At 48.0% G+C, this 23,746-nt stretch overlaps 1 protein-coding gene across 1 annotated transcript in view; it reads right to left on the bottom strand.

The window, feature by feature from the left end:
• Positions 1-8,172: 8,172 nt before the first annotated feature.
• Positions 8,173-23,746, bottom strand: part of CACNA1B (calcium voltage-gated channel subunit alpha1 B) — a 249,634-nt gene continuing 234,060 nt past the window's right edge. Inside the window, exons 41-49 of the mRNA XM_044439840.1 lie at positions 19,563-19,671; positions 19,160-19,264; positions 17,958-18,070; positions 17,084-17,202; positions 15,697-15,838; positions 14,701-14,811; positions 11,517-11,718; positions 10,260-10,459; positions 8,173-8,730 (exon numbers count right to left, since the gene is read on the bottom strand). Coding sequence (XP_044295775.1) covers positions 8,173-8,730; positions 10,260-10,459; positions 11,517-11,718; positions 14,701-14,811; positions 15,697-15,838; positions 17,084-17,202; positions 17,958-18,070; positions 19,160-19,264; positions 19,563-19,671 — 1,659 coding nt within the window. The remainder of the gene's footprint in view (positions 8,731-10,259; positions 10,460-11,516; positions 11,719-14,700; positions 14,812-15,696; positions 15,839-17,083; positions 17,203-17,957; positions 18,071-19,159; positions 19,265-19,562; positions 19,672-23,746) is intronic.

The following is a 23,746-nucleotide window of genomic DNA, read 5'->3' as shown; positions in this document are numbered from 1 at the left end:
ATTCAAAGTTTGGCTGATAAATATTTGTCAGGCAGCAAACCTATTCAGTCACAGAGCTTGTCTCCCCACCAACCCACCAGCTTCAAGTTCCAGTTCTGTTGCATTTCCGGAACTCGCTTCTCTCTCTCTTTTTTTTTAACACTGTTTTTTTTTAATATAAAGTTTTGCAACAAACCCCCAGATTGATATCAAATATAATTAAAAATTAACAACTGATGAATACATTGTATCAAAAAGTACGAAGATAAACATTTCCCCCATGCACATAGTTTATATATATATATATATTTATATATATATATGTATACATTTATATAATATGTATATATATTACATGCAAACATTACTTGTTCAAATTACAGCCACCACTAGACTGATTCTGGGTGCAGAAAACATTTCAAGTTCCAGCCACACCGTAGAAAAATTCTGGGAAATATCTAGGCTCCAATCTAGCTCATGGGAGTCCCAGTTCAGTCCTCTGCAAACCGCTGGAATGAATGGGTCACGGACAACTCACTGATGAACTGGCTTTAGCGATGCCTCACCCATTGAGGAGGCCCCTGGGTGTCTCGTCCTAATGCCAGCACTGTGCTTTAGAAGGGACTTCAACTGTGACTTAACTTTAGCTAGATTGGAGCCTACAGGTGCATTGAAAAGGAGACAGCATCAAGTCTGTTTTACAAATGGAAGGCTGGTCAAGTTGACCCCTGTGAGAACGGCTTACAGTGGCAACAGTAGTTCGTAACCATCCCATAATGATCATGCCCCATCATCCCCACCACCCTGGAAATTTGCTTCTCCCTGAAGAGTGGATACCTTGGTTGTATTTGCGGACAAGAATTTAAATGATCCGACTTCAGACTGTAAGCTGTGGTTGTGAGACCCCCCCCTTGCGTTGATAACGGGGTTATCATGACAGGGGGATCCCAAAGGGACAGGGCAGGAGACATGGGAACGGGGTTCAATCAGAATTCTTCGAGACAAAACAAAGCCTTTTCAACCCCCATGCATGCATGATCAGAGAGTCTTTTTCTCCCCTATTATTCCTTGGAGCAATTTTAGTTTATAGTTGTTTTCTTTTAAAATGTCCAAGAAACTATTGTGCCTTTGTATAAGTAAAATGTAGAAAACATTTGGTCACGATCATGCTGTAGCCTGAAACAGGCATAAATAAATATAGAAATAAAGAGATAAATAAAATTCCAACAGGTCAAGCTGCAGAATGGATGCCAGACCTTCTGCTCCTTCGCTTCTTTTCATTGGTACTTGATTCAGTTTGTGAAAAAGGGTCATTTTGTTGCATAGCCCTAGGGTTATTTGGGGATATTTTTGGTGAGCGGTTTTTTTTTTGTGTGTGTTTTCGGTTTTTTTTTTTTTTTTTTTTTTTTTTTGTGGCGGGGGGGAGGAATTAGACCATTTCCATGGTCCATAAGAAATCCCCCTTGGTCAATGAGTTTTGCATACAAGGTGGCCTTTTAAGCATCATCCAAAATAAGAAAATGAGCCCCCCCCCCACAAAAAAATAAATAATAATAATCCAAAGAGGGCCCAAATTTGCACCTGATAATGTGTGCATTTAAATGCAACTTTAGAAAGCAGCAGTATTATGTTACTAGAAATGCATTAGATCCCACCCCTTGACTGAATACCTGTTATATCTTTTGCCCAGACAACAAGTTCCCGATTCCCCCACCCTTTGGAGTTCCTTCTCATCTGAGGGAGCCCTGAAAGAGAGAACTGCCCTCTCTCAAGTAGAACATGTGGCCACCCTCATTAAGGGTGGCCACCCTCTTCCCACATTCAAAGTGTGTGCAGATTAATCCAAGTTAAAGCGAGAAATTCATGTTTTAAAAGATGCCCCAGGGAGACCAGCACACAACACCAGTTGGAAGAAAGGTCTCGAGGTTGCTTGGGGAAGATGCTTTCAGCTATTCTGTTCCCCCATTTCTCCTTCTGTTACTCTTGTTCTGTGTGAAAAAAATCCACTGCCTGATGGGTCAGTCCCAAGGGGCTAAATCGCCCGGCTTTAAAAAATTCTCCCCTTGGCATGTAAGAGAAACAACCCAGACTGGGGCTGGCCAAGATCATTTCTCCCTTGCCATGGTGTGAAACCAAAGGGTGAACTTACACAAGGGCCTGCCTGCTGGAGGCGTCTTTCCGTGGCTGGTCTGACTGCCCGCTCCTTCGGCAGGTGCCTCGGGTGCTATCCCCGCCGCTTTGAGCTGGTGTTCTAAAATGAATTGTGTTGTCAGGGTTTCCATGCCCCTCATCTGTCTCTAAGCATCATTTGGTGCAATTTCCTCCACCCTCAAAATATGAGGAAAACCTCCAATGGTAGGGCAGGAATTACAGAAGGATTTGCGGGAAATGAGCAAGGGTTTCATTCTTCAAATGGTCTCCTAACAGCAAAAGCTAAGACACCCGAGCAAAACCTAGAGGTCCCTTGCCTACTGCCTTAAGCATTCAGCTGCACCCAGCTCTGCAGATTTCTAGTGGGAACAAAGCCAATCCTGCAAACCTTTATGTCCACCCACAGCACAGAATTCTGCATTTAATCTTATCAAGTTGTCCAGTGTGTTTTGAGCTAACCTGTTCTCCTCAGGCAGAATTTTTAAATGTTTAAACGGCAACACCCTCATATCAGTTACTGGATCAGCTTTTATTTTGCATGGGGGAAAACGACATAGGAGTTAGCAGAGCATTGCTTAAATTATGTGTGGAATAATCATGTTTTTGTTTAGCTTTGGGCTGATTTCTTTTTAAAAAATAGATGGAGAAAATTGTAGCTGAAGAAAATACTCTTTTGAAGGGGAAGTGGGATAAATAAGCTCTTTATATTATTATTATTATTTAATTACTTTGTCTGAAATATTTATTGGCAAACATTAAAAATATTATGTGCACCTTGATTCTAAAGGGAATACTTTAAAGACATGTGCTCCATAAATCAAACCATCTTGTAATGGAGCCCAAAGACAATCACACCTTTAAAAATTTAATTTCTTATACACGTGGATGACTTTCTAGTCGTTACATGTAGGCTTAAATGTGGGCCAAATACTCAAATAAGTATCCATTTGAAGGTGGTGGGTACATACCACCTGTTCAAAGAGAAAAAGCTCTGTATGGTCACTAATCCATTGCATTTCAGAGGGTCAGTGCTTATCCTTCTGATTTGTGATATCAAATGTTTACCCATCAAAGCAGGTGAGTCATTTAAAAGAACGTTTTTAATCAAGGAATATTGAAGACTGCTCCAGTACAAAATTTATCCTTATAATAACCTCCTTCCTACAAAAACAATTGCTGATTATCGCCACAAGGCAGGTGGAAAAGAAGCATCAGCTGCATTGCATTCTCAAAAATTCTCTGAATTTGACCGTCCCCTGCAGTGCCCAAGAGATGCAAAGCAAAGTGTTTGCAGAATTAGATGCAGCCGAAATCCATTGCCAGGACAGAGAGATGCCAAAATGAATAAGTATCTTGTGGTGGTGGCCAACAGCAGTTTCTCAAATTTTCAAATGTACCCATGGTCCCAAAAGGGTTCAGGGACTCCTGACCAAATATGCCTCTTTGGCTTTGCATTGCTAGTACAAATTCCTAAACAAACGTACCTTATTCGCACTTCCTATTTTAACATGTACCGCAAAACTCAGGCATACTTCGGATTCTGAACTTCTCTGGATTTTGCAATGCAGTCCTAGGTTTAAAAAAATCCATACAAAAATGTCCATCAGGGAAGTTTGCTTTATGATACGTATGTCTAGGAAAGTTTTGCACACAGATGGATATATTAGGAAAAGTTGCATATGGAAACAAAAAGATATTTGAGCATTTGCTTAAGTTGGGTACTGATGTGGAAATTAGGTGGAATAAGCGTATCAATGAATGTGTGTAAAACTGATGTGAACTGGATAGAGACTAATGTGTCCAACGCCTAATTGTTGGTATGCGGTACTGTACAATCTATGGATGGCACAATATTAAAAGTAGGACTTACAACAAAACATTGCATTGCATATTCCTTCTTGTACTTTATCCTGCGTTGTGGGGTTACTGGTGTCACCCTATTTCACCTTCTGTACCCTAGCTTACACATAAGTAGCCCCACGGATAAAAGGTCAGTGGGGGAAATATTCTAATGAAGAGTCTCTTTTTTACTTCTCATAGGAAAGGATTAAAATGTACGATTAAATGAACTTTTTGAGAGAAGCTGATTGAAACCTCCAAGGCAAAGTTTCAGCCAGAATCAGCATTCGATATTAGGTGGAGGGATGTTTTAAATTCTATCCATGAATGGTGTTTAAACTGTATACCTTTTGTTGTTATCTCAGAAATGCAAGATGCTCACATCACATTGGGCAGCTCCAAAATTAAAAGTCAGCTTCCTGCAGTAATGTACGGTACTTTCCTCCTCTGTGACGCTTTCCTCCTCAGAAAGTCCTTTTCTGGATTGTGCTTTACTCTGTGGATTGCACCAAAGCAACATCTACCAACAACACACAATGTACATGTCATGAGCAGAACCGGCTGGAGTCAGGGGTCAGACCAGATGGCCTGGGAAATCCCTTCTGACTCACTCAGTTTCTATGTTTCTACATCATCAGTTCCTAGAAAAAGAGAGAGCCATTCCTCAAACCAATGACTTGCTCTGGTGGGGAGGGGAAAAATAAACCCTCTCCCAGCCATGGGGAAGAACCAAGTTGAAGGCCAAAGTTCCCAACCTGGCATCTTCCAGATGTGTCAGAGTGCCATTCCCCCCGGCCATGCTGGCTGGGGAGGATGATGGGAGGTGTAATTCCTAAGGATGACACCAGGGGGAGGAAGGCTGCTTTTCACCAATAGGACTTTCTCCATTGGAAGGAGATGGGCTTCATCCATGGAAGGGACCCCTTGACTCCGCTTCTTGGTTGGTACTTTCAACACAAACCAGGCGGGAGAGAGGAGAGCAGATCCATCGCACAAAGTCTGCTTGGGCAAGCAGTCTCGGCAAAAAAGGGGCAGTGTGTGGAAAAGAGCATTTCTTTCCAACCATGTAGATCTGAACAGACGGGATTCAAAACCCAGGTGGGTCAGGGAGGTGGGCAACAAAGCCGTGTGGAGGTGTCTGGTGAACCACACACACACTGTCCTCCCGCCATCGCGGCAGTCCTGTGCACTTGGTAGGATGACAATGTCCTTGTGTGCTAGGGAACGCATTCTTCAGCCTCATGCTGCACTTTGTCCCTGACAGCAAAGGGGCTGCAGAGTGGGAGGAAAGGGGCTCTGTTTATCCACATAAAGAGGTGATTTGCTTTTGGCAAATTCAACCTCATGGGCCAACTGCACATGAAATACCAACCCATGCAAGCAATGCTCTAGCAGCAGATGGTAGAGAATCAATTGGCTGGGATGTGTTGTGGTGGGGAGCAGATGGTGGGCAGAGGTGTGGCCAGAGAGAGGAAACAGGTATGCTCTGCACACTTCCTTTTTTCCTCTTCCCAAGCTGCTTTTTTCTGGCCCTGTGGGGTCTTAGATGTTACTGGCTGATCAAAGCTTAAGCCACTGACATTTCCTTCCTACTTCTGTGCTCTAAATCCCTTCCTTCCCAAAGCAGATTTGCTTTGGTCAATATACTCTATCCCCATGGACACATCATGACTCATGCTAGAATGGAACGTGCCCATTAGCATGCAGATCAAATGAAAGGCATCTTTGCATTTAACATCCAGGGTGGCTGCTTTTATATATTTATAAAAATGCAAATAGGAAGAGGCACCAATCTTACTAAAACTGGAGCGAGCAGGTCCATCCTTCCTGCAGCCATGACCTTGCAGAAAATCATTTCCCTGAAGCTGCCCTTTGTACTGACAGAAGACTTCCACCTCTCCACCTGCAAATTATCTCACGGAAACAAGCCGGCACATTAAATGCAAGGACATATTTCGCATCATCTCTCATTTGGACCGGATAGGGTAGTCTTCCTCTTCCCCAGGCATGGAGGAACTAATGAGCCAAGGGCCCATAGTGGCCCATGCTCTAGGCCTTCCCCTCTCCCCCAGAGCCTTTTCAGACATTACACAGCAAAAAAGCCAAGTTGTCCACAAGCGGAAACTCAACAGGAAGGAACAGACAATCTTGGCTTCCTGGCTGCACCTGTATAAGGCATGTATCAGCAAAGACTTTTTTTAAAAAACGGCTATCGCACACAACCTTTTTTGATGGTACCATAAACAAAGAAAACCATGTGTCCTTTGCACATTTCCTCTGTGTTCCATTAAGCCAATGCCTCAAACAAAGAAGCTCACCATTAGCCACTTTCCCCAATGCTTCCCTGCCCTGGAAGTATTTTGTGTTGCTGCTTCCCCATTCCATTCACTCTCGAACCGTGAGGTCACCGAACACTCCATGTGGCATCTCTGGCCAACAGTGCGAGACCCACCTTGCAGGAGTTACACAAGAGTTAAAGCAGGAGTTTTGCCCGTTAGCAATATTTTCCTCAGGCATGGAACAAATGTGCACATGCATGCACACAAATGCGCGCACGCAAAACAAGAGTCCAACCTGCAAACACACGCACACGCACAAAGAAACACCCCAACACACAGAAATCTCATCCCTGAGAATCAGAAGTAGGTTCCCCTCTTGTCCAATTCCCTCTCCTACAACAGTCCCTCGTCATAACTCTCTCCAGCCTCTCTCAGCATAAACAAAGACTGCGATACGCATCCAGTGCTTCTCTAACCAAGTTAAGACTTGGAGATGTAAAACCTCTCCCATATTTTGCAAAAGCGTGCACTCCAAAGCTGAGCGCATGCTTGACTTGAATCTTCCTAATATCACCATGCCTTTCTCCATGGCCAGATTTTAGACTTAAAACAAGATCAATTCTTTGGCCCTCTCTAGTCGATCGTTTCCCAACCTAGCAAGGTCGAAAAACCATCTTAGAGCCCTTCCAAACTCCCCTTGTGAGGGTAATGTTCCCCACCCCACTTCTTGCATCCTCCAGATGTGTTGGGAACACGCAATTGCATCATCACTGTGAGATATTCCCAAGGTTAGGCACTTAGAAGTGAAGAACTGACGCCTTCAGTAAGAAAATTGGTGGGGTTGGAATGACAACGGGGTTCATTCTCTACGGTGGAGGACTCGCAGTATTTTTGTTTTGTTTTTCTTCTTTTACTGTACAATTTACAAAAAAAAATGCACACACTGAAAAGTTCAAGTTTATCTAACAGCTCGATATAAAACATATTTCCTTCACCTGCCCCTTCCCAGTTCCCCTCCCAATTTTTGCTTTTCTTCTCCAAAGTTCGGATTTGTAAACAAGATCAAATGGTGAAGGAGCCATCTTGCATGTGAACGAGGGAAAAAACCCTTAAGTACGTTAGCAGCACAAACAACAGCCTGGAAGCTGTCTCTGACTCCAAGCAGCTCTCCCCTGGGGACCTTCCAAAATCGTCCGTGTGAAGGACTCCAAATGTGGAAACAGAATCCACGGATCAAAGTAGTCACGGAGGGCGACATGGTACTTTTTCCAGCGGGAAGCTTTTGGTTCTGGTTCCGTCAAAAAGGGCTGTTGACGCCGGATCTTACGTGCCATCGCCACTTGCGCAACGTTCCTTCTTAAAAAGTGTGGACCAGATAAATTGTAGGCTGTTTTGCACGCAGCAGCGTTTGCCTTCCCACCTGATCATCCCAAACTGTGCAGAACTTCAATTGCAACAGACCCCAGATTGTGTTCTCTCTCCAGGCCCTTTGCTTAGGTTGCAGTTTTGCCATCTGGTCGTGTGTGTGTGTGTGTGTGTGTGTGTGTGTGTGTGAGTGAGAGAGAGAGAGAGAGAGAGAGACGTTTACCTCCACGAGGCAGTAAAGCCACGGAACAAGAGCAGTTGTTCCCCTTCCTGCCCCTCCAAAGGATGGCCTTTTTGTATTGATCGAGCGCTCTCGAGTGCAAGCAGAGAGGGGCTGCAAAAGAGAAGAGTGGCGTCACCCCCAATGGCATCATGCGCCCACACAGGGTAGTCTTCTCGGCGGGGGTCTGCATGGGGAGGCCCGCCTTGCCTTTGTGCCCCCCCCTCCAGCAGCCCCGAGGGCGGGGGGGCTGAGCGTGCAGGTACACACAGAAGCTTGGTGCTTCCTAGATGATAAAACTCATCACTTTCCCCGGACAGGATCCCAGGCTCTCTGCTGCTAGCACCAGTCATCTTCGTCCCGCTCGTGGTAATAGCTACGTGCTCTGGTCCCGGTCCCAGTCCCGGCCCCGGCCCCAGGGCCAGTTCGTAGGCCCAAGCTGTAGTGGAAGCCATTGGGGACTCTGCGGATTTGGTGAGACTGGGAGGTCAGGGAAGAGACGTAAGACGTTCGCGAGGACCTTCCTGAATTGGTGGCCACGGCCTCCTCGAACGTGAGCGTGTCCTCGGGGACGGCGTGGTACGGACTGCTGCCGTCTTCCCGGTGGCCCAGGTACGGGTCCGACCCGATCCGCGCCACCAGGGTCTGCGAGAGGCCCTGGGAGTCGCCATGCAGCAAGGCGTTGTGCTCAGAAAGACCCCGGCTCAGGCGTCCCGGGGAGAAGGTGGGGAGGCCAGTCAGGTAGCCGGAGAAGTGCACGGGCGAGGAGTTGGCGGTCTTGTAGGTGATGCTGGGGCGGGGGGTCAGCGGCGTCTGCGGCAGCTGCCTCCGGCCGCGGCACGGGGTGCTAGCACCAGAGGTGGACGGCATAGGGCTCCCATTAACTGAACCACTGCCCTACACGAAAAGTGGAATAAAGCGAATGAACGAAAGGAAGGAAGGAAGAAAATAACGAGAGGGGGAGATACCAGACAAACAGAGAGGCACACGGCAGGGCAGGGCAGGGCAGGCCGAACAAAGGACGGGAGGATGGGGTGGCGGGGAGGGCGGGACATGTCACAAGATGAAAGAGAGAGGAGAGAGAGAGAGTTTAGATGCACACTGCCGAGGAGGAAGGGTTTGTTAAGGAGCAATTTGGAACAGGGGTGCAGGCCCAAAGGCAGGAAGGGAACCCCAGATGAAAACATCTGGTGTGTGAGTGTGACTGTGCAGGACAGCTAGCCTGTTCTAGTGGGAATGGAGGCCACTGCACAGGCCCAAATGCAAGAGATTAGTTCTAAGTTGGGAAGGTTACGGGGAATTGTGGATGGCGGGATTGCTCCCGCAGGAATTTGTCTTCCCCTATGAGTTCGGTTCCTAATTAATTATCAGATTCGGGGCTTGATTAAGGCCTGGTCCAGTGCTTTGGTCGGTCACTTACTGGGACCTTGCATAGGAGCCCAGATACAATGACTGTCCTCACCCATTCTGCTTGCCTGTGAGTTGCATGGACAGAGTTGACTGCAATGGTGTACAATTGTATTACTCGCTGTGAATCCCAGTGTCTCATCAAAGGAATGGCCAGCCAGTAATTTGGAGATAAAGAGACCTCTGCTCCTCTGAACACAGGAGTGTGCCAGCAGGGATGCTGTTGGCATCTTTCAGGCTTATGTGTCCATCAGGTGCAATTGTTTTTAAGGGACATGATAGAAAATCTTTTAGATAAATAAATGAATAAATAAAATTGTCTTTAAGATGACAGATCTCTCTGATTTTGGCAGCATAGTTAGTTAAACATAGTTAAAATGTTTTTGAAACCTACCAAAATGCATCAAGAAGTGTTTTTAGGATAAAATGTGCCTATGTCTAGTTGTTGGGGTGAGAAATGTTCAAAATGTGTTTTTCAATGTGTAGTTGGATACACACTTTCATGAGGGTTACAAAGATCTGAAGCGACGAGGAAGTGGGACAGAACAGACTTGTGAATAAGCACAGGCAAAACTGACATGGACAGGAGCACCACAGGCACATGCTCCGAGCGGCATGCGCACCCTCTTTCTGCTGCACCAGCCCTAGGACTCCAGTCCATGCAGGGGCTGTTCCTTCGGATGGAGCACCTCATGAGCGTCAGTCTGCGAGAGCCCCCCAGCACAGATCTCTCCTCCCCGCCTCGTCACATCTCACCTCTTCCAGCATCCCAGTGTTTTGATCACACAGACACCATCATCCTTTCCCCCAACAGCGAGGTTAACATGCAGCCCTCCAGCCCTTTGGACTACAATTCCCATTATCCTTGGCCATTGGCCATGATGGCTGGATCTGATGATCAAGGCCAACCACATCTGGCTGGAAAGGCTGATCAAGGGCATGGGCTCTCATACAGGAAAGCCATCCATGCACCTGTGGGCAGTATGAGGAGTCCCTCCCCTCCGTTTTTGGATTCTCACCTGCTTCTGTACCCCATGCTGCTGCCCTCCACTGGGGGAGGTTGGCCTACTGCGCTCGGATGACTTGGGCTGAGAGCGGTCTCGGCTCCCGTACCGATCACAGGAGTAAAAACGCTGCTTTTCAGACGAAGAAGAGGAGTGGAGCTTCCGTTCCTGTGACCGACCCCGCTCCTGCTTTCTGACCTTGGAGGTGGCTTCACCTGCATGGGAGACCAAAAGGAAGCCAGGTGAGTGAAGCAGCTCTCCAGGGGCCACCAGAGGGCCACCTGACCAAGCCCAGACTATGGTGGCTCTTCTCAGGTCAAACCTTGGCCCACCAGCCCCATCGCAGAAATAGACTGCAAGAGCCAACAAGTTGTGGGGACTGATCCAGCATCCTTCTTGATATTCCCATGTCAGGATTTCCACCCATTATGGGGTCAGAATTTGGGTTTCCAGTCGTAGAATGTCCATTCCAGAGAGGTCTTCCCAGTCCTAATCTCAGGTCTTTTCACTGCTAGGCAAAGCAAGTTTTCTTCTCTTACGCCTTTTGAATCATGCTATTTCCTTGTTGCCCTATTCGTATCCTAAAATGATTTTACATCTCATACAATCATAGAACCATGATATAAAATAGTAGAGCAAAATCATAGAATAGAAGAGCTGGAAGAGGCCAAGTCCAACCCCCTGCTGTTGCAGGACACCAGTTTGCAGCATCCCACTCAGGTGGCTGCCCAGTTTCTTTTTGCAACCTTTTGAATCTGTGAAACTGTTTTCCTTATGACCACCATCTGTGCTGCTTCAGCCCTCCACTGGCTGGTAGCAGACTTCTTAAACACCGCCCTTAATTTTGACCTGATTGGGGGTTTCATGGGCACTTTATTTACTTACAATTTATTTATCGCTTCGCTTTGTATGCTGCTACAATAGCCCATTGCGGTACATACCATACATGTATATGTACGCTCTCCTAACACCAGTAGATGGCCAAGTCATGGAACAATCACATAAACAGATGCATGCAAGCAGAGTTCTTTGCCAGGTTGGCATCCAAAGACGAAGTGGGGAAGGAATTCCATCAGTGGCCATTAAAAGAAAGGTCTCCCCCTGGTGGCAACCTGCCTCCTGAGCAGGTACGGGTTGGTGGATGGGGGAGCGTATCTCCCTTGGCATTATAGTCTCTGTATAACAAGGCTGATTATACTCAGAAGGAGTGGTGCAGAGCTGGGACCCCAGTGATAAGACCCAGCACGGGGAAACCCCCCATTCCCCCCTTACCGGCAGGATCGCCGTCAGCCAGCTGGTTGGGGGGCTTGTCGACGGACTTCTGCTTCTTCTCTTTCCGTCGGTGGCAGCGGTGGTGGTGGTGGTGGTGGGTGTGCTCAGCGGGCCGGGAATGCTCGTAGAGGTGCGTGGCATGGGGACGCTGAGGGTTCAGGGTGGAGATGGAGCGCTTCATGGGGCTGGTGTCCGGGATGGGCTACAGGTAAATGCAGGTGAGGGACAGGGGAGTAGAAAGCAGGCAGGAGAAGAGAGCAGGAGGCGGGTAAGGCCCTGTGTGCAGCACCCTTCTCCTGATCCCAGGCTGTTAAGACAGTAGAATTCACTGCCACAAGATGCAGTGACCACCACCAGCCCAGGGAGGGAGACCCATCCATGGGGGACACGGGCTGCCAACGGTGGCAGGTCATGAAGGGAGTGAGAGGAAGCTCTTGCTAGTGAAGCCGGGAGGGCCGGGCCTTGGCCAGCGTCCCGGGTCCATTAGCCAGGGGGGACCCCAGATGGCTACTAGGAGACCAGCAGGTGATGAGGGCAACATCACGGCAGCACAGGGAAACTTAATTCCTGTCATCATGGCAGCGCTATAACTTTAATGAGTGTATAAGGGACCACCCATTCCCTGCACTCAGTTTCTCTGCCGAGTGAGTCCTGGACCTCCGCCCCAGAGTCCTGACCTCACAGCACCGTGATGATGGTGCCCAGTTTCCTGTGCCAACACACCCCTGGCAAAGCCACCTGGAAGGAGAGGACTGCCAGACAAGACAGCTACCACAGAGAGTTAATCATGATCAGAGGAACCATCCCTGAAACAACTTTAGATGATGCATAACAGAGTTCAAGCAAGCTACATACTGCTAGGAAATGCCCCGGAGAGCGCGCCTTTCTCTTCTGCAAGCAATTCGGACAGAAAAATATTGGATGCAGCCCCCAACAACACAGCCATTTGTCAGAAAGACGAGATGACGAAGGAGAGGTGGGGTGGTGGGTGGGGTGATAAAATGAGAGCGACCAGATCCGGAGGGAAGCCGGCAGCAGGAGGAAGAGGGAATGGAGACAAGAGACAGAAATGGGTGTTAGTCAACAATTATCCATGCAAAGAGGTGGGAGACCAAGAGTGGAAGGGAGTTATTTGAATGAACCTGTAAACTAGAAAACACTGCTTTGGTTAATGGAGACTTGCTCAGAAGTCTAGGGACAGGGCTCCTCAAAGTAGCCTTGGCTAATCCAGTAGAGAATCCCCAGCAATGTGTGAATTATGACATGGTGTGGGAGATGACATGATGTGTTGGGCTGCGCTTGGACATGCTGCCCCGAGTCAGCGTGTGAAGAATGAGGCTCTGGGACCCGTCTTGCAGATGAAATGTTTTGGATGCTCCTGCCAATCCAAAACAGATGCCGATACCTTTTGGGATGCAAATCCAGGTGAGGAAACCCAATGGAAGCTGGGCTCAAATGACTCAAAGCAATGGCACTCAGCTGATGATCAGCGCATGGTCCTGAAGGCCACTTCCCACAGACGCACTATCAGTTCGTCATCCCCGAATGCCTAGCAGCAGCTCCAGGACCATCACCTCTCAGTTGGAAATGGGAGCACTGAGAGTTTCAACGCACCCTTGTTTCCCCATTGCTTTCTACCAATTCCTTGTGCCTGGAGATGCCGTGGATTGAATCTGGGACTTTCTGCTTGCAGTTCAGGGGCTCTGCCATAGAGCAATGGTCCACGCACCCCAGCAGATCAGCTGGTCTACACTTGATGGTGCAAATGATTTGCCGCAAGATCGCCGTGGGAGGGGGAGCTACGTGTCGTGCCAACAAAGCAACAGTAGGTCTACGTGCACTTTTGGTAGGAGGTCCTTGGTGTTGGGTCTCCAGGGTGGCTGCTCTTGAGATCTTCTGGAGGGACACCAGGGAGCATTCCTTGCATGAGCATCAATATACAGCTGCTGAATTTCCACCTGAGCTGTTGCACCTTAGAGCCAGATAGCAGTGGGGTCTTTCTTTCTCAATCAGCAATTGATAAGACACGAGAATCAACATGGAACAAAACCTCATGGGCCACAAGGCTCGAACCCAGAGCTCTGTGGACCAGATAAACATCACTGAGGAGGTTGCTTTAGCTCACCTTCTCCTCTTCCTGGTTTGTGTCTGTTCCCTTAAGATACCTTCCCATGATGAGCCAGGGAATCTAATGGTCAGTTATCGGAATGGGACCAGTTCATGATGGACTGAGAGCCACTCAGTGTCTGTCTGTCTAAAAAGCGTAGCCCATGAGTAACAAATACGGACCGTGGTTGGTCAATGGGTTAGGTCATTGCAGCTGAACAAGTTTGGGAACTTACTTGAAGTGGATGAGTCTTAGGTGCAGAAAGGATCGGTGTAACAAAGAAAGTGAAAGCAGGCTTTAGAAAATGTTATACAATGTTATATCTTTTTCTGGGTAAAAGTAAAAATTGACTGGTTGAGGCAATACGACAACCCACACTCAACTAATAGGGATGGGCTGACACTGAACCACAGATGGTTGTCGGAGCAAGGGTTATTGTATTGTCTGGACCCAGGTGAAAGAACAAACCATGGTGAAAAACTCACAGTTCTCAACTTGAGAACAAACCAGGGGCCTTCTTCATGGGCTATCGGTGGTCGACCGACTATGGCATGTTAGTGCAACTGGGTTCCGACCACAAGATAACTCTTGGTTCAGTAGCAACCCCAAGTGTTGTCTGAATCCAGACATCATATCCCGCTGCGGTTCTTTGGTGGCCTAGGCCAGGCTGTTTGGTGGGATGCCCAGGCATATGTGCAAGGTGACCCTATCCAGACGAGCATTTACACCCACGAAATTCAGCCAACGAATCTGCACAGCAAGCCCAACATGGAGCCTTTCCTTTCTGGATAGATGGGTGGCAGAGGAGGTACCTATGTGAAGAATTTCTAGGAATAATCCTGCACCTGCCACAATTATGCTTAAATGCACAACCAAATAGTCCAGGACAGTAACACAACTTTTCAGATTTCCAGACAAACACCTTTCAGAAGAAAGAAAGAAAGAAAGAAAGAAAGAAAGAAAGAAGGAAGGAAGGAAGGAAGGAAGGAAGGAAGGAAGGAAGGAAGGAAGGAAGGAAGGGTTGAATTATTGACTTACAACAAGCCTCCAGTGGCCAGTTAAGCCTCCCACGCTCACCTGAGTTTCTGCTGCCAGGCGTGGCATAGAAGCAGCCCGGCCCTGGCTCTCCAGGCTGGCCTGATGCTCACCATTGGCCAGTGTCGGGCTTATTTCTCTCATTTCCACCACCTGAGAGGAAGAGGCACAGAAGGTCAGTGTGGTGGAGGGCTAGCTGCATCCGCGCAAGACATGAGCTCGTGAGAAGCCTTCCACCGGCTTGGGGGAGAGCTGAGGCCCCCAGTGAGCTTCAACACCAGCTGCATTTCTTCTACTGTGCCGCATCAGAGAGGCAGGTGAGACCGTGAGGGCCACTCTGTTGGCCTGGCTTCTCCAATGGCGGTTGGGCTTCTGCACCTCCCCCCGCAATTGCCTCCATCCATCACCACTCCATTGGGTCAATTCACTGCTTCCTTATATAAGGATGTGGGACCTGACTGATCTCTCTCTTCCCTCTCCATCCATTTTTTCCTTTGGTATCATGCCTGTAAAATGGTAAGCGATGATTTTATCTGCATGTTGCCTCAGGTGCTTTCTTAGAAAAGCAAGCTATCAAGCTTGCAATACATAAATAGAGAGAGAGGAGAGGAGAGGCCAGGAGAATTATCCATAGTGGGAAAACTATTACAGGGAAGCACCAAATTACAGCTTCCATCATTGCCATCTGGAAGCTGAAGCAAATCACAGACAGGATTTATCAGCAGAACTTCGGTTTCTCCCTTAGAAAAGAAAGCAAAACACCCATTTACAAGGAAGAGTTTTGTGCAACTTGGAACAATGAACACTCGTCTTTGCATGTGGGTGCATCTTAAACTGTCTGTGAATTTATTTTAATAGATCAATCTGGCTCCCTATTTTTAATCCATTAGAGAAAGTAGCTTGGTCCAAAAGCTGGAGTTGTGTTCTCAGAAAGGAAGGGAAATTGGGGAGAGGGAGAGGGAGACAGGCTTATCTAGAGGAAGAATATTAGCCTGTGAAAGGCCTTTCCTTCTCTAACACAGTGCACTTCGTTTGTACCTGTTTGCTCGCCTGCTCAGTGGGAATTTCTTCTGAACGGCCCCTTTCAAAGGCTGGTGTCCTGGTTTCGTAGAAGACATCCTGCGTCCGCTGCGTACCCCATGACACAGATTCCCGGATGCCTCCTCCCTCAGGCATGGGTCTGTTGCAGAAGGAAGAGGGAAAGGACAGCCACTGGTCATACACAGACAATGTGGGGCATCTCTGAAAACAATCACACCCATTGGAGCCCAGTGGAATTCCTGGCCTCTTTATGGTCTGATGATCAGAGGGGGCTGAATAGTTCTCCCTGCCCCCTACTGGACTTCTGCCTCTAAAACAGGCTGCCGTTTGCACGTGTTTTGTGAACACTACAAAATTTGCGCAAATTATGCTATTTGTGCCATTTACCCAAATTAACCCAATTTACTCAGAACATGGGTATTTTGCACATTTACACAAATCAGCACCCCACAAAAGCAAACAGTTCTTTTGCGATTTGCACAAACTGCAAAAGGATCCCATGTTTTTCAGGATGTGGTTTTGCGCAAAATTTCCTTCATGGCTATTTTCGTAAAATGAAAATGTGCAAACTGCAGCCCATCTTAGAAATGAAAGTCTTTTCTTGAAATGAAAGGTTCAACTCAAACCATAGTCAGTCGCCACAGGACTGGCAAACTGGAATTCGACATCCACTAGATTTTCATAGACCCCACCCCCCACCCCTCATGCAAACCAATCCACAAGTCCACAGCTTGGCAGCTGCAGGCAAAACAGATTTAGTCATCATAGAGGCAGAAAACTGTGTTTGGAATGCGTCACTTCAGGTTGCATTTAAGAGTGGGGGCTAACATGAGTACTACTCCCCATAAAATAAAACTAATTAAACCATCTCCACACACTAGCATGCAGAAACTAGCGTATGAGGGAGAAGGCTAAACCAAGAGGATTTGTGACACTAGGTTTTTATGTATACAGTTTTTTGGGGTGCACAGAATGGATGAGTCCCCCACTTGCAATATGAATTCATACCGCCTCACTTCAGTCTACTTCGATTTCTTTCCCTTTTCCAATCTTTGGGAATTTTTCCAATCGCAAGTTTGGAAAGTTTTTCTCAAACGTCGGGACTTTTTAATGGTTTTTATGATGCTTTTCTCTTGTGGTTGTGAGCCGCCCAGAAGTGCTGTGGCACAAGCGGGCAGCATACAAACCTTTTAAATAAATAAATAAGTCTTCAGGAAAAAAATCTTTGTCCGTATTTGCACTTGATTTTCCCCAATACTCATAGCAGGCCCTGTTTCTAGTGCGACGGAGATCCATTATTATTTTTCCTTATTTTCAGGGACAGAAGCATTTTTCTGAACACCTTTCCTAACTTGAACAGGATGCAGGGATTCTGGGTACTCACAGGGCGCCCCCATTGTTGAGAGAAGCTGAGCTCTTTTGACGCAGGAAAGCATTGGGGAATATCGGGGTGCTTTGTTCAAGTGCGGCCTTCAATGGGTGGAACAGGGAGACTGTCCCAGTCTGCAAAGCCATAAGAGGAGGAAGTTCAGGAGATACCTTGACTTATTGTTATTGCTACTACTTTCACACATTACCTCTGCATTACATTACAACCTGCATGACCCCCCTCCTCTGAATTTTATCCTCACAACAACCCTGTGAGGTAGGTTAGGCTGAGAGTGAGTGACTGGCCCAGAGTCATCCAGGGAGTTCCATGAAAGAGTGAGGACTAGAACCCAGAACCCACGGAGTTCTCCTCCACTCCTCCACAACCAGTACTCTGTAAGGAGGTGAGGCTGTGGGTCAGTCGGAGTTTGATGAGGTTCCTTCCTGCCCAAGAACCCCACCTCTAGGAATATTCCCTCCATCCCATGGGAAGTTCAGTGGGATGCAGCACAGGGTTCAAACGCAGGCATCTCCAACCCCAAAGGCTGAGCCAGCAGGGGATGGGAAGGGCTTGTGCCCCTGAAAGGCTGCTGCCAGTCAGAGCCAACCTTACAGGGCTAGAGAAGTGAAAAGCTGGCCTGGAAAAAGGCAGCCTTCCGGCCTGTATGTAGTGGAGCAGGCATGAGCTGACAGAGAGGACTGTACCACACCAGAATGCTGGTGGAGGATCACAGTTACAAGCACCCTCTGTGGGGAAACAGAGGGCAACATGCTAAACTAGATCTTCGCTCTCCAGCAAGCTGCTTCTCTTCTTGCAGAAAGTCTTGTCCCAGTGGCAGTTACGAGTGCTAGAAGGAAGACAGAAGGAAAGAGGAAAGAAGAGAGCTCACCGGGCAAATACCTCCTGAGGCTGGATGGGCGGGGTCCCGGGTGTTCTTATTCTGTTTGTAGAAGTCGAATATCATGAGGGCTGCATAGACTTTCCCCACGGTCATTGCTTCGGCTGGAAAAAGAAACCGAGGTTAGAAAAGAGAGCTGGAAGGATCGAGGCTGGAAGCAAAATCCTATGGGGAAGAGGAGAAGGACTGGGTCTGCCGGGCATCATGAAAAGATGAATAAGTGCAGATGTGCCAGTACTGCTCAAGTGTCTGAGGGGGCCCTCCCAGGAGAGAGTGGTGGCCTATTCTCTATCATCCAAGATAGAACAGAGCTGGAGTTACAGGAAGGAAGACTTCTGTTGAAATGAGCTGGCTTTGCATCCTGGCTGGGGAATCTCAGAGTTTTAATTAAAACCAGAAGTACATCTTGCTAGCCCACTGTCTGCCCACTGCTGGCTGGCCGCGTTCTGGCAAGATTCTGCACCATGTCCCTTCCCAGCCTTGCCTAGAGATGCTTCATTGTGCCAGCAGGATGGGCTTCAGGGCCGACATCTAGGGCCATAAGAGAAGACAGACCCCAGACATAGTCAGACTTTTGAAGCCATGCACGTGAACACCTAGAGGTGGCGCATGATCCCATGAGGCCTGGAGCCTCGTCCCTTCATCCATGCCACGGAGCTACAGCAGAGGGAGAGGCAGGACAACAGTGACTGTCCCACCAGCTCTCCTGAGAAACCAGCTCTGCCAGTGGCACCTCTGGGGCAGCCATTTGGAGCAGAAGCCCAGGGTGCCACTCAGCAGAACAGCAGCAGAGGGCTCCTGCACACAGCAGAGCTGGGTCACCACATTTGGAAGGAAAGGAGCACAGGATACCTGGGACAAAACATAAGGCTTCCTTCGCGCAAACGTCTTGCTCAGTTGCTAAGGCCTAGTCCTTACCCAATAGGGTTAATGCTACCTCCCAGCGAAGGCTGGTGACTCCTACATGTCCTCCTATGTCCTATGTCCTCACCCATTGCAAGCTTCCTTCTCAGATGGATGGAAGCTACATGTGATGCTCCTCAGCTTAGGAGGATGAAGTTTATTTATGGGATGAAGCTCAGCATCATAGATAGCTCCATGCCACAACAGATGAAGAGTCCCACTGCCCTAGAAGCCCTCATCTTGCTCACTTATCTCCCCACAGCAGTTACCAAGGGAAGCACGGCACTTACGTTTATGAGGTGGTACCAGGAGATCCAAGGTCTTTGGGGACAGATTAGGCCAAACTAACGAGATCTCCTTCCTCAGCTCAGCATCGCACTGGTGTTGCAGGACCCCTGTCCAGCACAGGCCAAGAGAAACAAATGGAGAACATTGTCTGCTCTTACAGTGGGCTGTACAATAACCACCTTGCTGATGGCTCTGCGCGCATCCTATTTCACGCAGTAGCCCATGAGGGGCTTCTGGGAAGACCACACAGGGCACAAAGGCAGCATCTCCCCTCCCTCAGCTACCCTCAACAACTGCTACACATTGGCACAATGCCTCTGGACCTGCGGTTGCATGTAGCCGTCATGGATGCAGGTGGCCCGCCCCTGGATGAAGCCAATGGGTCCTTCTCCACCTCCGTCTCACCTGATGCAAGTTTGATTTCCAGGGCAGTCCGGATCAAGGCCATCAGTGTGGAGGTGAAGTGGACACTCAAGTCATCATTGGAGATGGGCATGTTCATCCTTACCAAACGCTGAGAAAGAGAGAAGGCCTCCATCAGTGCTGGGCAACATCTCCCTGGCCCCAAACCTCAGGCCCCACCACCTAATCTCATTTCTCCTAGTGAGGCTTTATTCGATTCCCCTCCAGAGTAAAGCAGAGAGATTCCCCAGAACATTCTACAATGCTAAGCTTTCTTGTGCTGACATGGGAGGTGGGTACCAGCTTTGGGATGAGAACCACCACATCCTCATTAGGGTTCTTCTTTCAGCATGGAGCTGCATTTGCCTCTTGGAAATCTCCACATGTAACCCAAATCTATCTTCTGGAAGATTAAAACCACCACCTCATGTATTCCCCTCCATGGGCGGAGCAGCTTTTAAAAAGCAATCAAGCTAATTCATGGTGATAAGGCTAGCCATGGTTAATGCCTGTGGTCCCCAGCCTCTGTTATCAAGAAGCGTACTGATCCTGGAGGGAATACACAACCAAGACTAGTGGCCATCAACAGATTTATTCTACCTACATACCTTTCTCACCTGCATGTACAACTCTTGCATGTCTCCCAACCTTATCCCATCCGTTTGTCTAACTGAGAAGCCCCAGATATTACTTCTGTTCCTCCCAGGATGGTTGCTTCAGCATGGACCCTTTGGTTGCTCCCATCCACTACAAGAAGCGCAAGGCTTGAAGTGCTCCAAAATCGAAGAAAAGCCAGTTGGACCATGGCAGAAAACAGGGCCACTGGGACACAGCAGGACCTGGGAGACTTGAATTCAGGCCTTCACTTAGCTGCAGAGCTCAGTGGGTGACTTTGAACCATTCACTGTCGTCGGGGTTGTTTTGGGAAGAACATCAGGATTGGCAGAATTATGCCTCCTTGAACCCCTTGAAGGCTAGGAAGGATACAAGTAAGGGGACATCACAAAGAAATATGGTGAATTGCACCTGGTGGTGTTGAGCTGAGCCCAATTTTTCCAAGAATATTTCTGAGATGTTTTTCTCATTCCACATCCTAAAAGGGTTGGGTGTGGGATGAGAAAAAGGTGGCCGCCCCGTGGAGTTGTCTCCCAAATGCTCCCTAGTTCATGATGTTAGTCCTGGCTGTTGTGAAGGATGCAGAACGGGGGCTGCTGCTGCTGCTGCTTTTACTGCAGGCAACAAGCACAAACAGTAGGAAAGAAGAAAGCGACCGTGTTGTGCCGAGCGGGGAGCCCCCTGCAGAGAAACTGGAGAATTTCTCCTCCCACGAGAGTTAAGTGCATTGAAATGTTTTCCCCAAGGGAGTGTGGAGAATTTGGGAGGCCTACATTCTCCATTAAGCTGCCTCACAATGATTAGCTGATAAAGTCTTGTTAGTCTGCCGACTGCTACGCAAAATTATTCCCAGACATTAACCAGGGTTGATGCCAGTCTCTTGCAGAATAAATGCAGTTGGCAGTGGGTGATAATGGGGAACAGAACCCGTTCCCAGGAGTTGCTGAGAGTTGAGAGGCACCCGGCCCCAAAGCAATTCCAAAATAAACATTGTTGCACCACCCACCCAGCTGGTTCCTCTACAGCCAGCACAAGAAAGGTCAGCAACACAAACTCACATTACATAACACACCTCAGCGGTCCAGACTTACTCAGCTAGTCTCACTGAATCCATTTCAGTGAGAGAGAGAGAAAAACAACAAGACAAAAGAATGCATGGAAGTGAAGTGCAAGCAGATGAAACAAGACAAACACTCTTTTCCCAGGAGAGCTCTATCGTCGTCCATTTGGGGCAAGCCTGAAAACCAGCAATAATCAGCCCAAGGGACACCTGTTTCCCATTAATTTGGAACAGCTCCTATGCAGTTGGTGGCTTGCGGTCGCTATCCTGATTCAGCATCTACAGGAACAAGAGACAGCAGAATGCTTTGGTCCCCAATGCTGGATTCTTCACTTCGTGGTGACTGAGAGCTGAGTGGCAGCAATGTCCATAGGAAGCTCTCTCAGATGGAGTCAAACCCATGGTCCCTCCAGTTCGGTTTTGTCAGTAGTGACTGGTAACAGCTGCCTTGGCTTTAGGGCAGGTGCTTTCCCCATAGTCTGGAGATTCTAGGGACTGAACTAGGGGCCTTTGGCAGGACTTATTGTCTTTCCCCTAAAAAAATAAACATCCTGCTCCAAATGACTAACAAACTGAACTGAATGGGAACGGTCAAGGCTGGTCCTGCCATTAGGTGAGGTGAGATGCTGCCCCCAGGTGGAGCTGCTGGGATGCAGCAGCTAGGTGTTGGACAGAGCACTATGCAAGCAGCTGCCTTTATGCCACCTAAGCTGGCCTGTTGCCTTCAGGTACAGGGACAGGTACAGGTAGCCATTGTTTTGTCCATAAAGAGGAGGCACCATTTAGCCATAGGCTGCAAAAAGTCTTCGGTTGCTTCCGGGAATGTAGGAAGCTGCTCAATTGGAGCATTAGTCCCTGTTCTTCGGTATCACCTGCTCTGACTGCAGATCCCCAGCATCCCACAGAGGAATCTTTTCCAGCCCCATGTAGAGATGCTGAGAATTGGACCATGGATGGTAAGCACGTTGATGCTTCCAGATCTGTTTCCATCACTTATATAAGTCCATGCGACATTGGCAGACGGTTCTTTTCCAGGAGATGCAAATGGACCTTGTGACATTCCATTGTGTCATCCGCTTTCTCATCATAACTGGTGGCCACTAAAATATTTTCTTTTCAATATCTTTCTGGCTACCACGTGCTCCTCAGAACCAGAGATGGGATAGCATTGTAAGAACTATTAACCAATTTTACACTTCTGAACTACTGTGGAAACTAAACCCAATTACTCCTTAAGATTTGCACGACTTCGAATTTTGAAATAGAATAAAAAAGGCATCCATAAATAAATATGTTGGGGGAAATAACATGAAAATGCTGTATATTAGGAAAACTGCTTGCAAAACTGTATATTACTAGGGGAAATGCAATTATTAGGAGAAATGAGTATGAAAATGCCTATGAATTTTAAGTCTTAAAGTTCAGGGGGATCTGAATTTAAGAACTAATAAATTCTCAATGTTCCAGATGAATCCATTTTAAGGTTGCAAAATGAACCTTAAAAAAATGACATGGAACAAGGCATTTTGGGAAATATAACATGGATGCTGGCAACAAGATGGAACTTCGATGACCCTGGCACTCACCCTACCTGTGCACTCTCTCCATCCTAAAGGTGAAAGAGGGGAAGAAGCTACACCTTTGCTTTCACATCCAACATCAGAATTGAGGGAAGGGTGCTCATTTACCCTGCTTAAGGGCATGACCCTACGGCCCCCCAAGGGTGCCTGGGATGCCAAAAGATGATTTGGGACCCAGCCCCAAGGTCTGGTTGTCCTCAGTGGTGACTGCCTTGCTCTCCTCACAACATACTCCTGGTTGCATCTCTGAGGTCTCAGATGAGGTCAGAGAGGAGGAAAGGGGGCGTGCCGGTGGGAAGGGACCAGCTTGGCGCCAACGGCTTATGCCATACCCAGGTGGCAACAATGTCTTCTCCTCTCCACTCCACGATGCTTCATTTAGATAGCCAAAAACACCCGAGTTGGATGGACACACAACCAAGGGAGTCCCTCTGAGCTGAGCCCTCTCGATGATGCCTAGCCCACCCTTCCCCACCCAACTATGATTCCCATCAGCCCCAGCCAAAGTTGATGGCAGCATGCTGGAGTCCAAAACAACTGGAGGACACCAGGATGAGTATATCTGCTCATAGTATCCTCCTCCTCCTCCTCTCTGCTGCTTGAAAGCCAAAACTCTCCAGGCAGGCGCATGGAGTAGGATGAGCTGCTCAATCATGCGCCTCCATGATCAAAGCATTTCTCCCAGATACTTCAAATGGCACTTGGCAGTGCCCAGACCCTTTCTTTCTAATTAGGTGCTTTTGCTAACATCTTGGCTCCGGAGCATGAGCCAGCCAGAGGCTAACCAGAGAAAGCAATCTTGCATCTGCGTAGGAAGTGCTTGCTAATATTACTGTGACACACGCATGAAGTCTTTCCTCCTCAAGGGGAAGCTGCAGCTGCAAGGCTCTCTCTCTCACCTTTCCTAATTAAGCGCTTGCAAACTAGAAAAT

The sequence above is a fragment of the Varanus komodoensis genome, unplaced genomic scaffold (genome assembly GCF_004798865.1).
Source record: "Varanus komodoensis strain SLA01 unplaced genomic scaffold, ASM479886v1 scaffold36, whole genome shotgun sequence".
NCBI lineage: Eukaryota > Metazoa > Chordata > Lepidosauria > Squamata > Varanidae > Varanus > Varanus komodoensis.
This window is presented reverse-complemented; position numbering and strand designations above follow the sequence as displayed.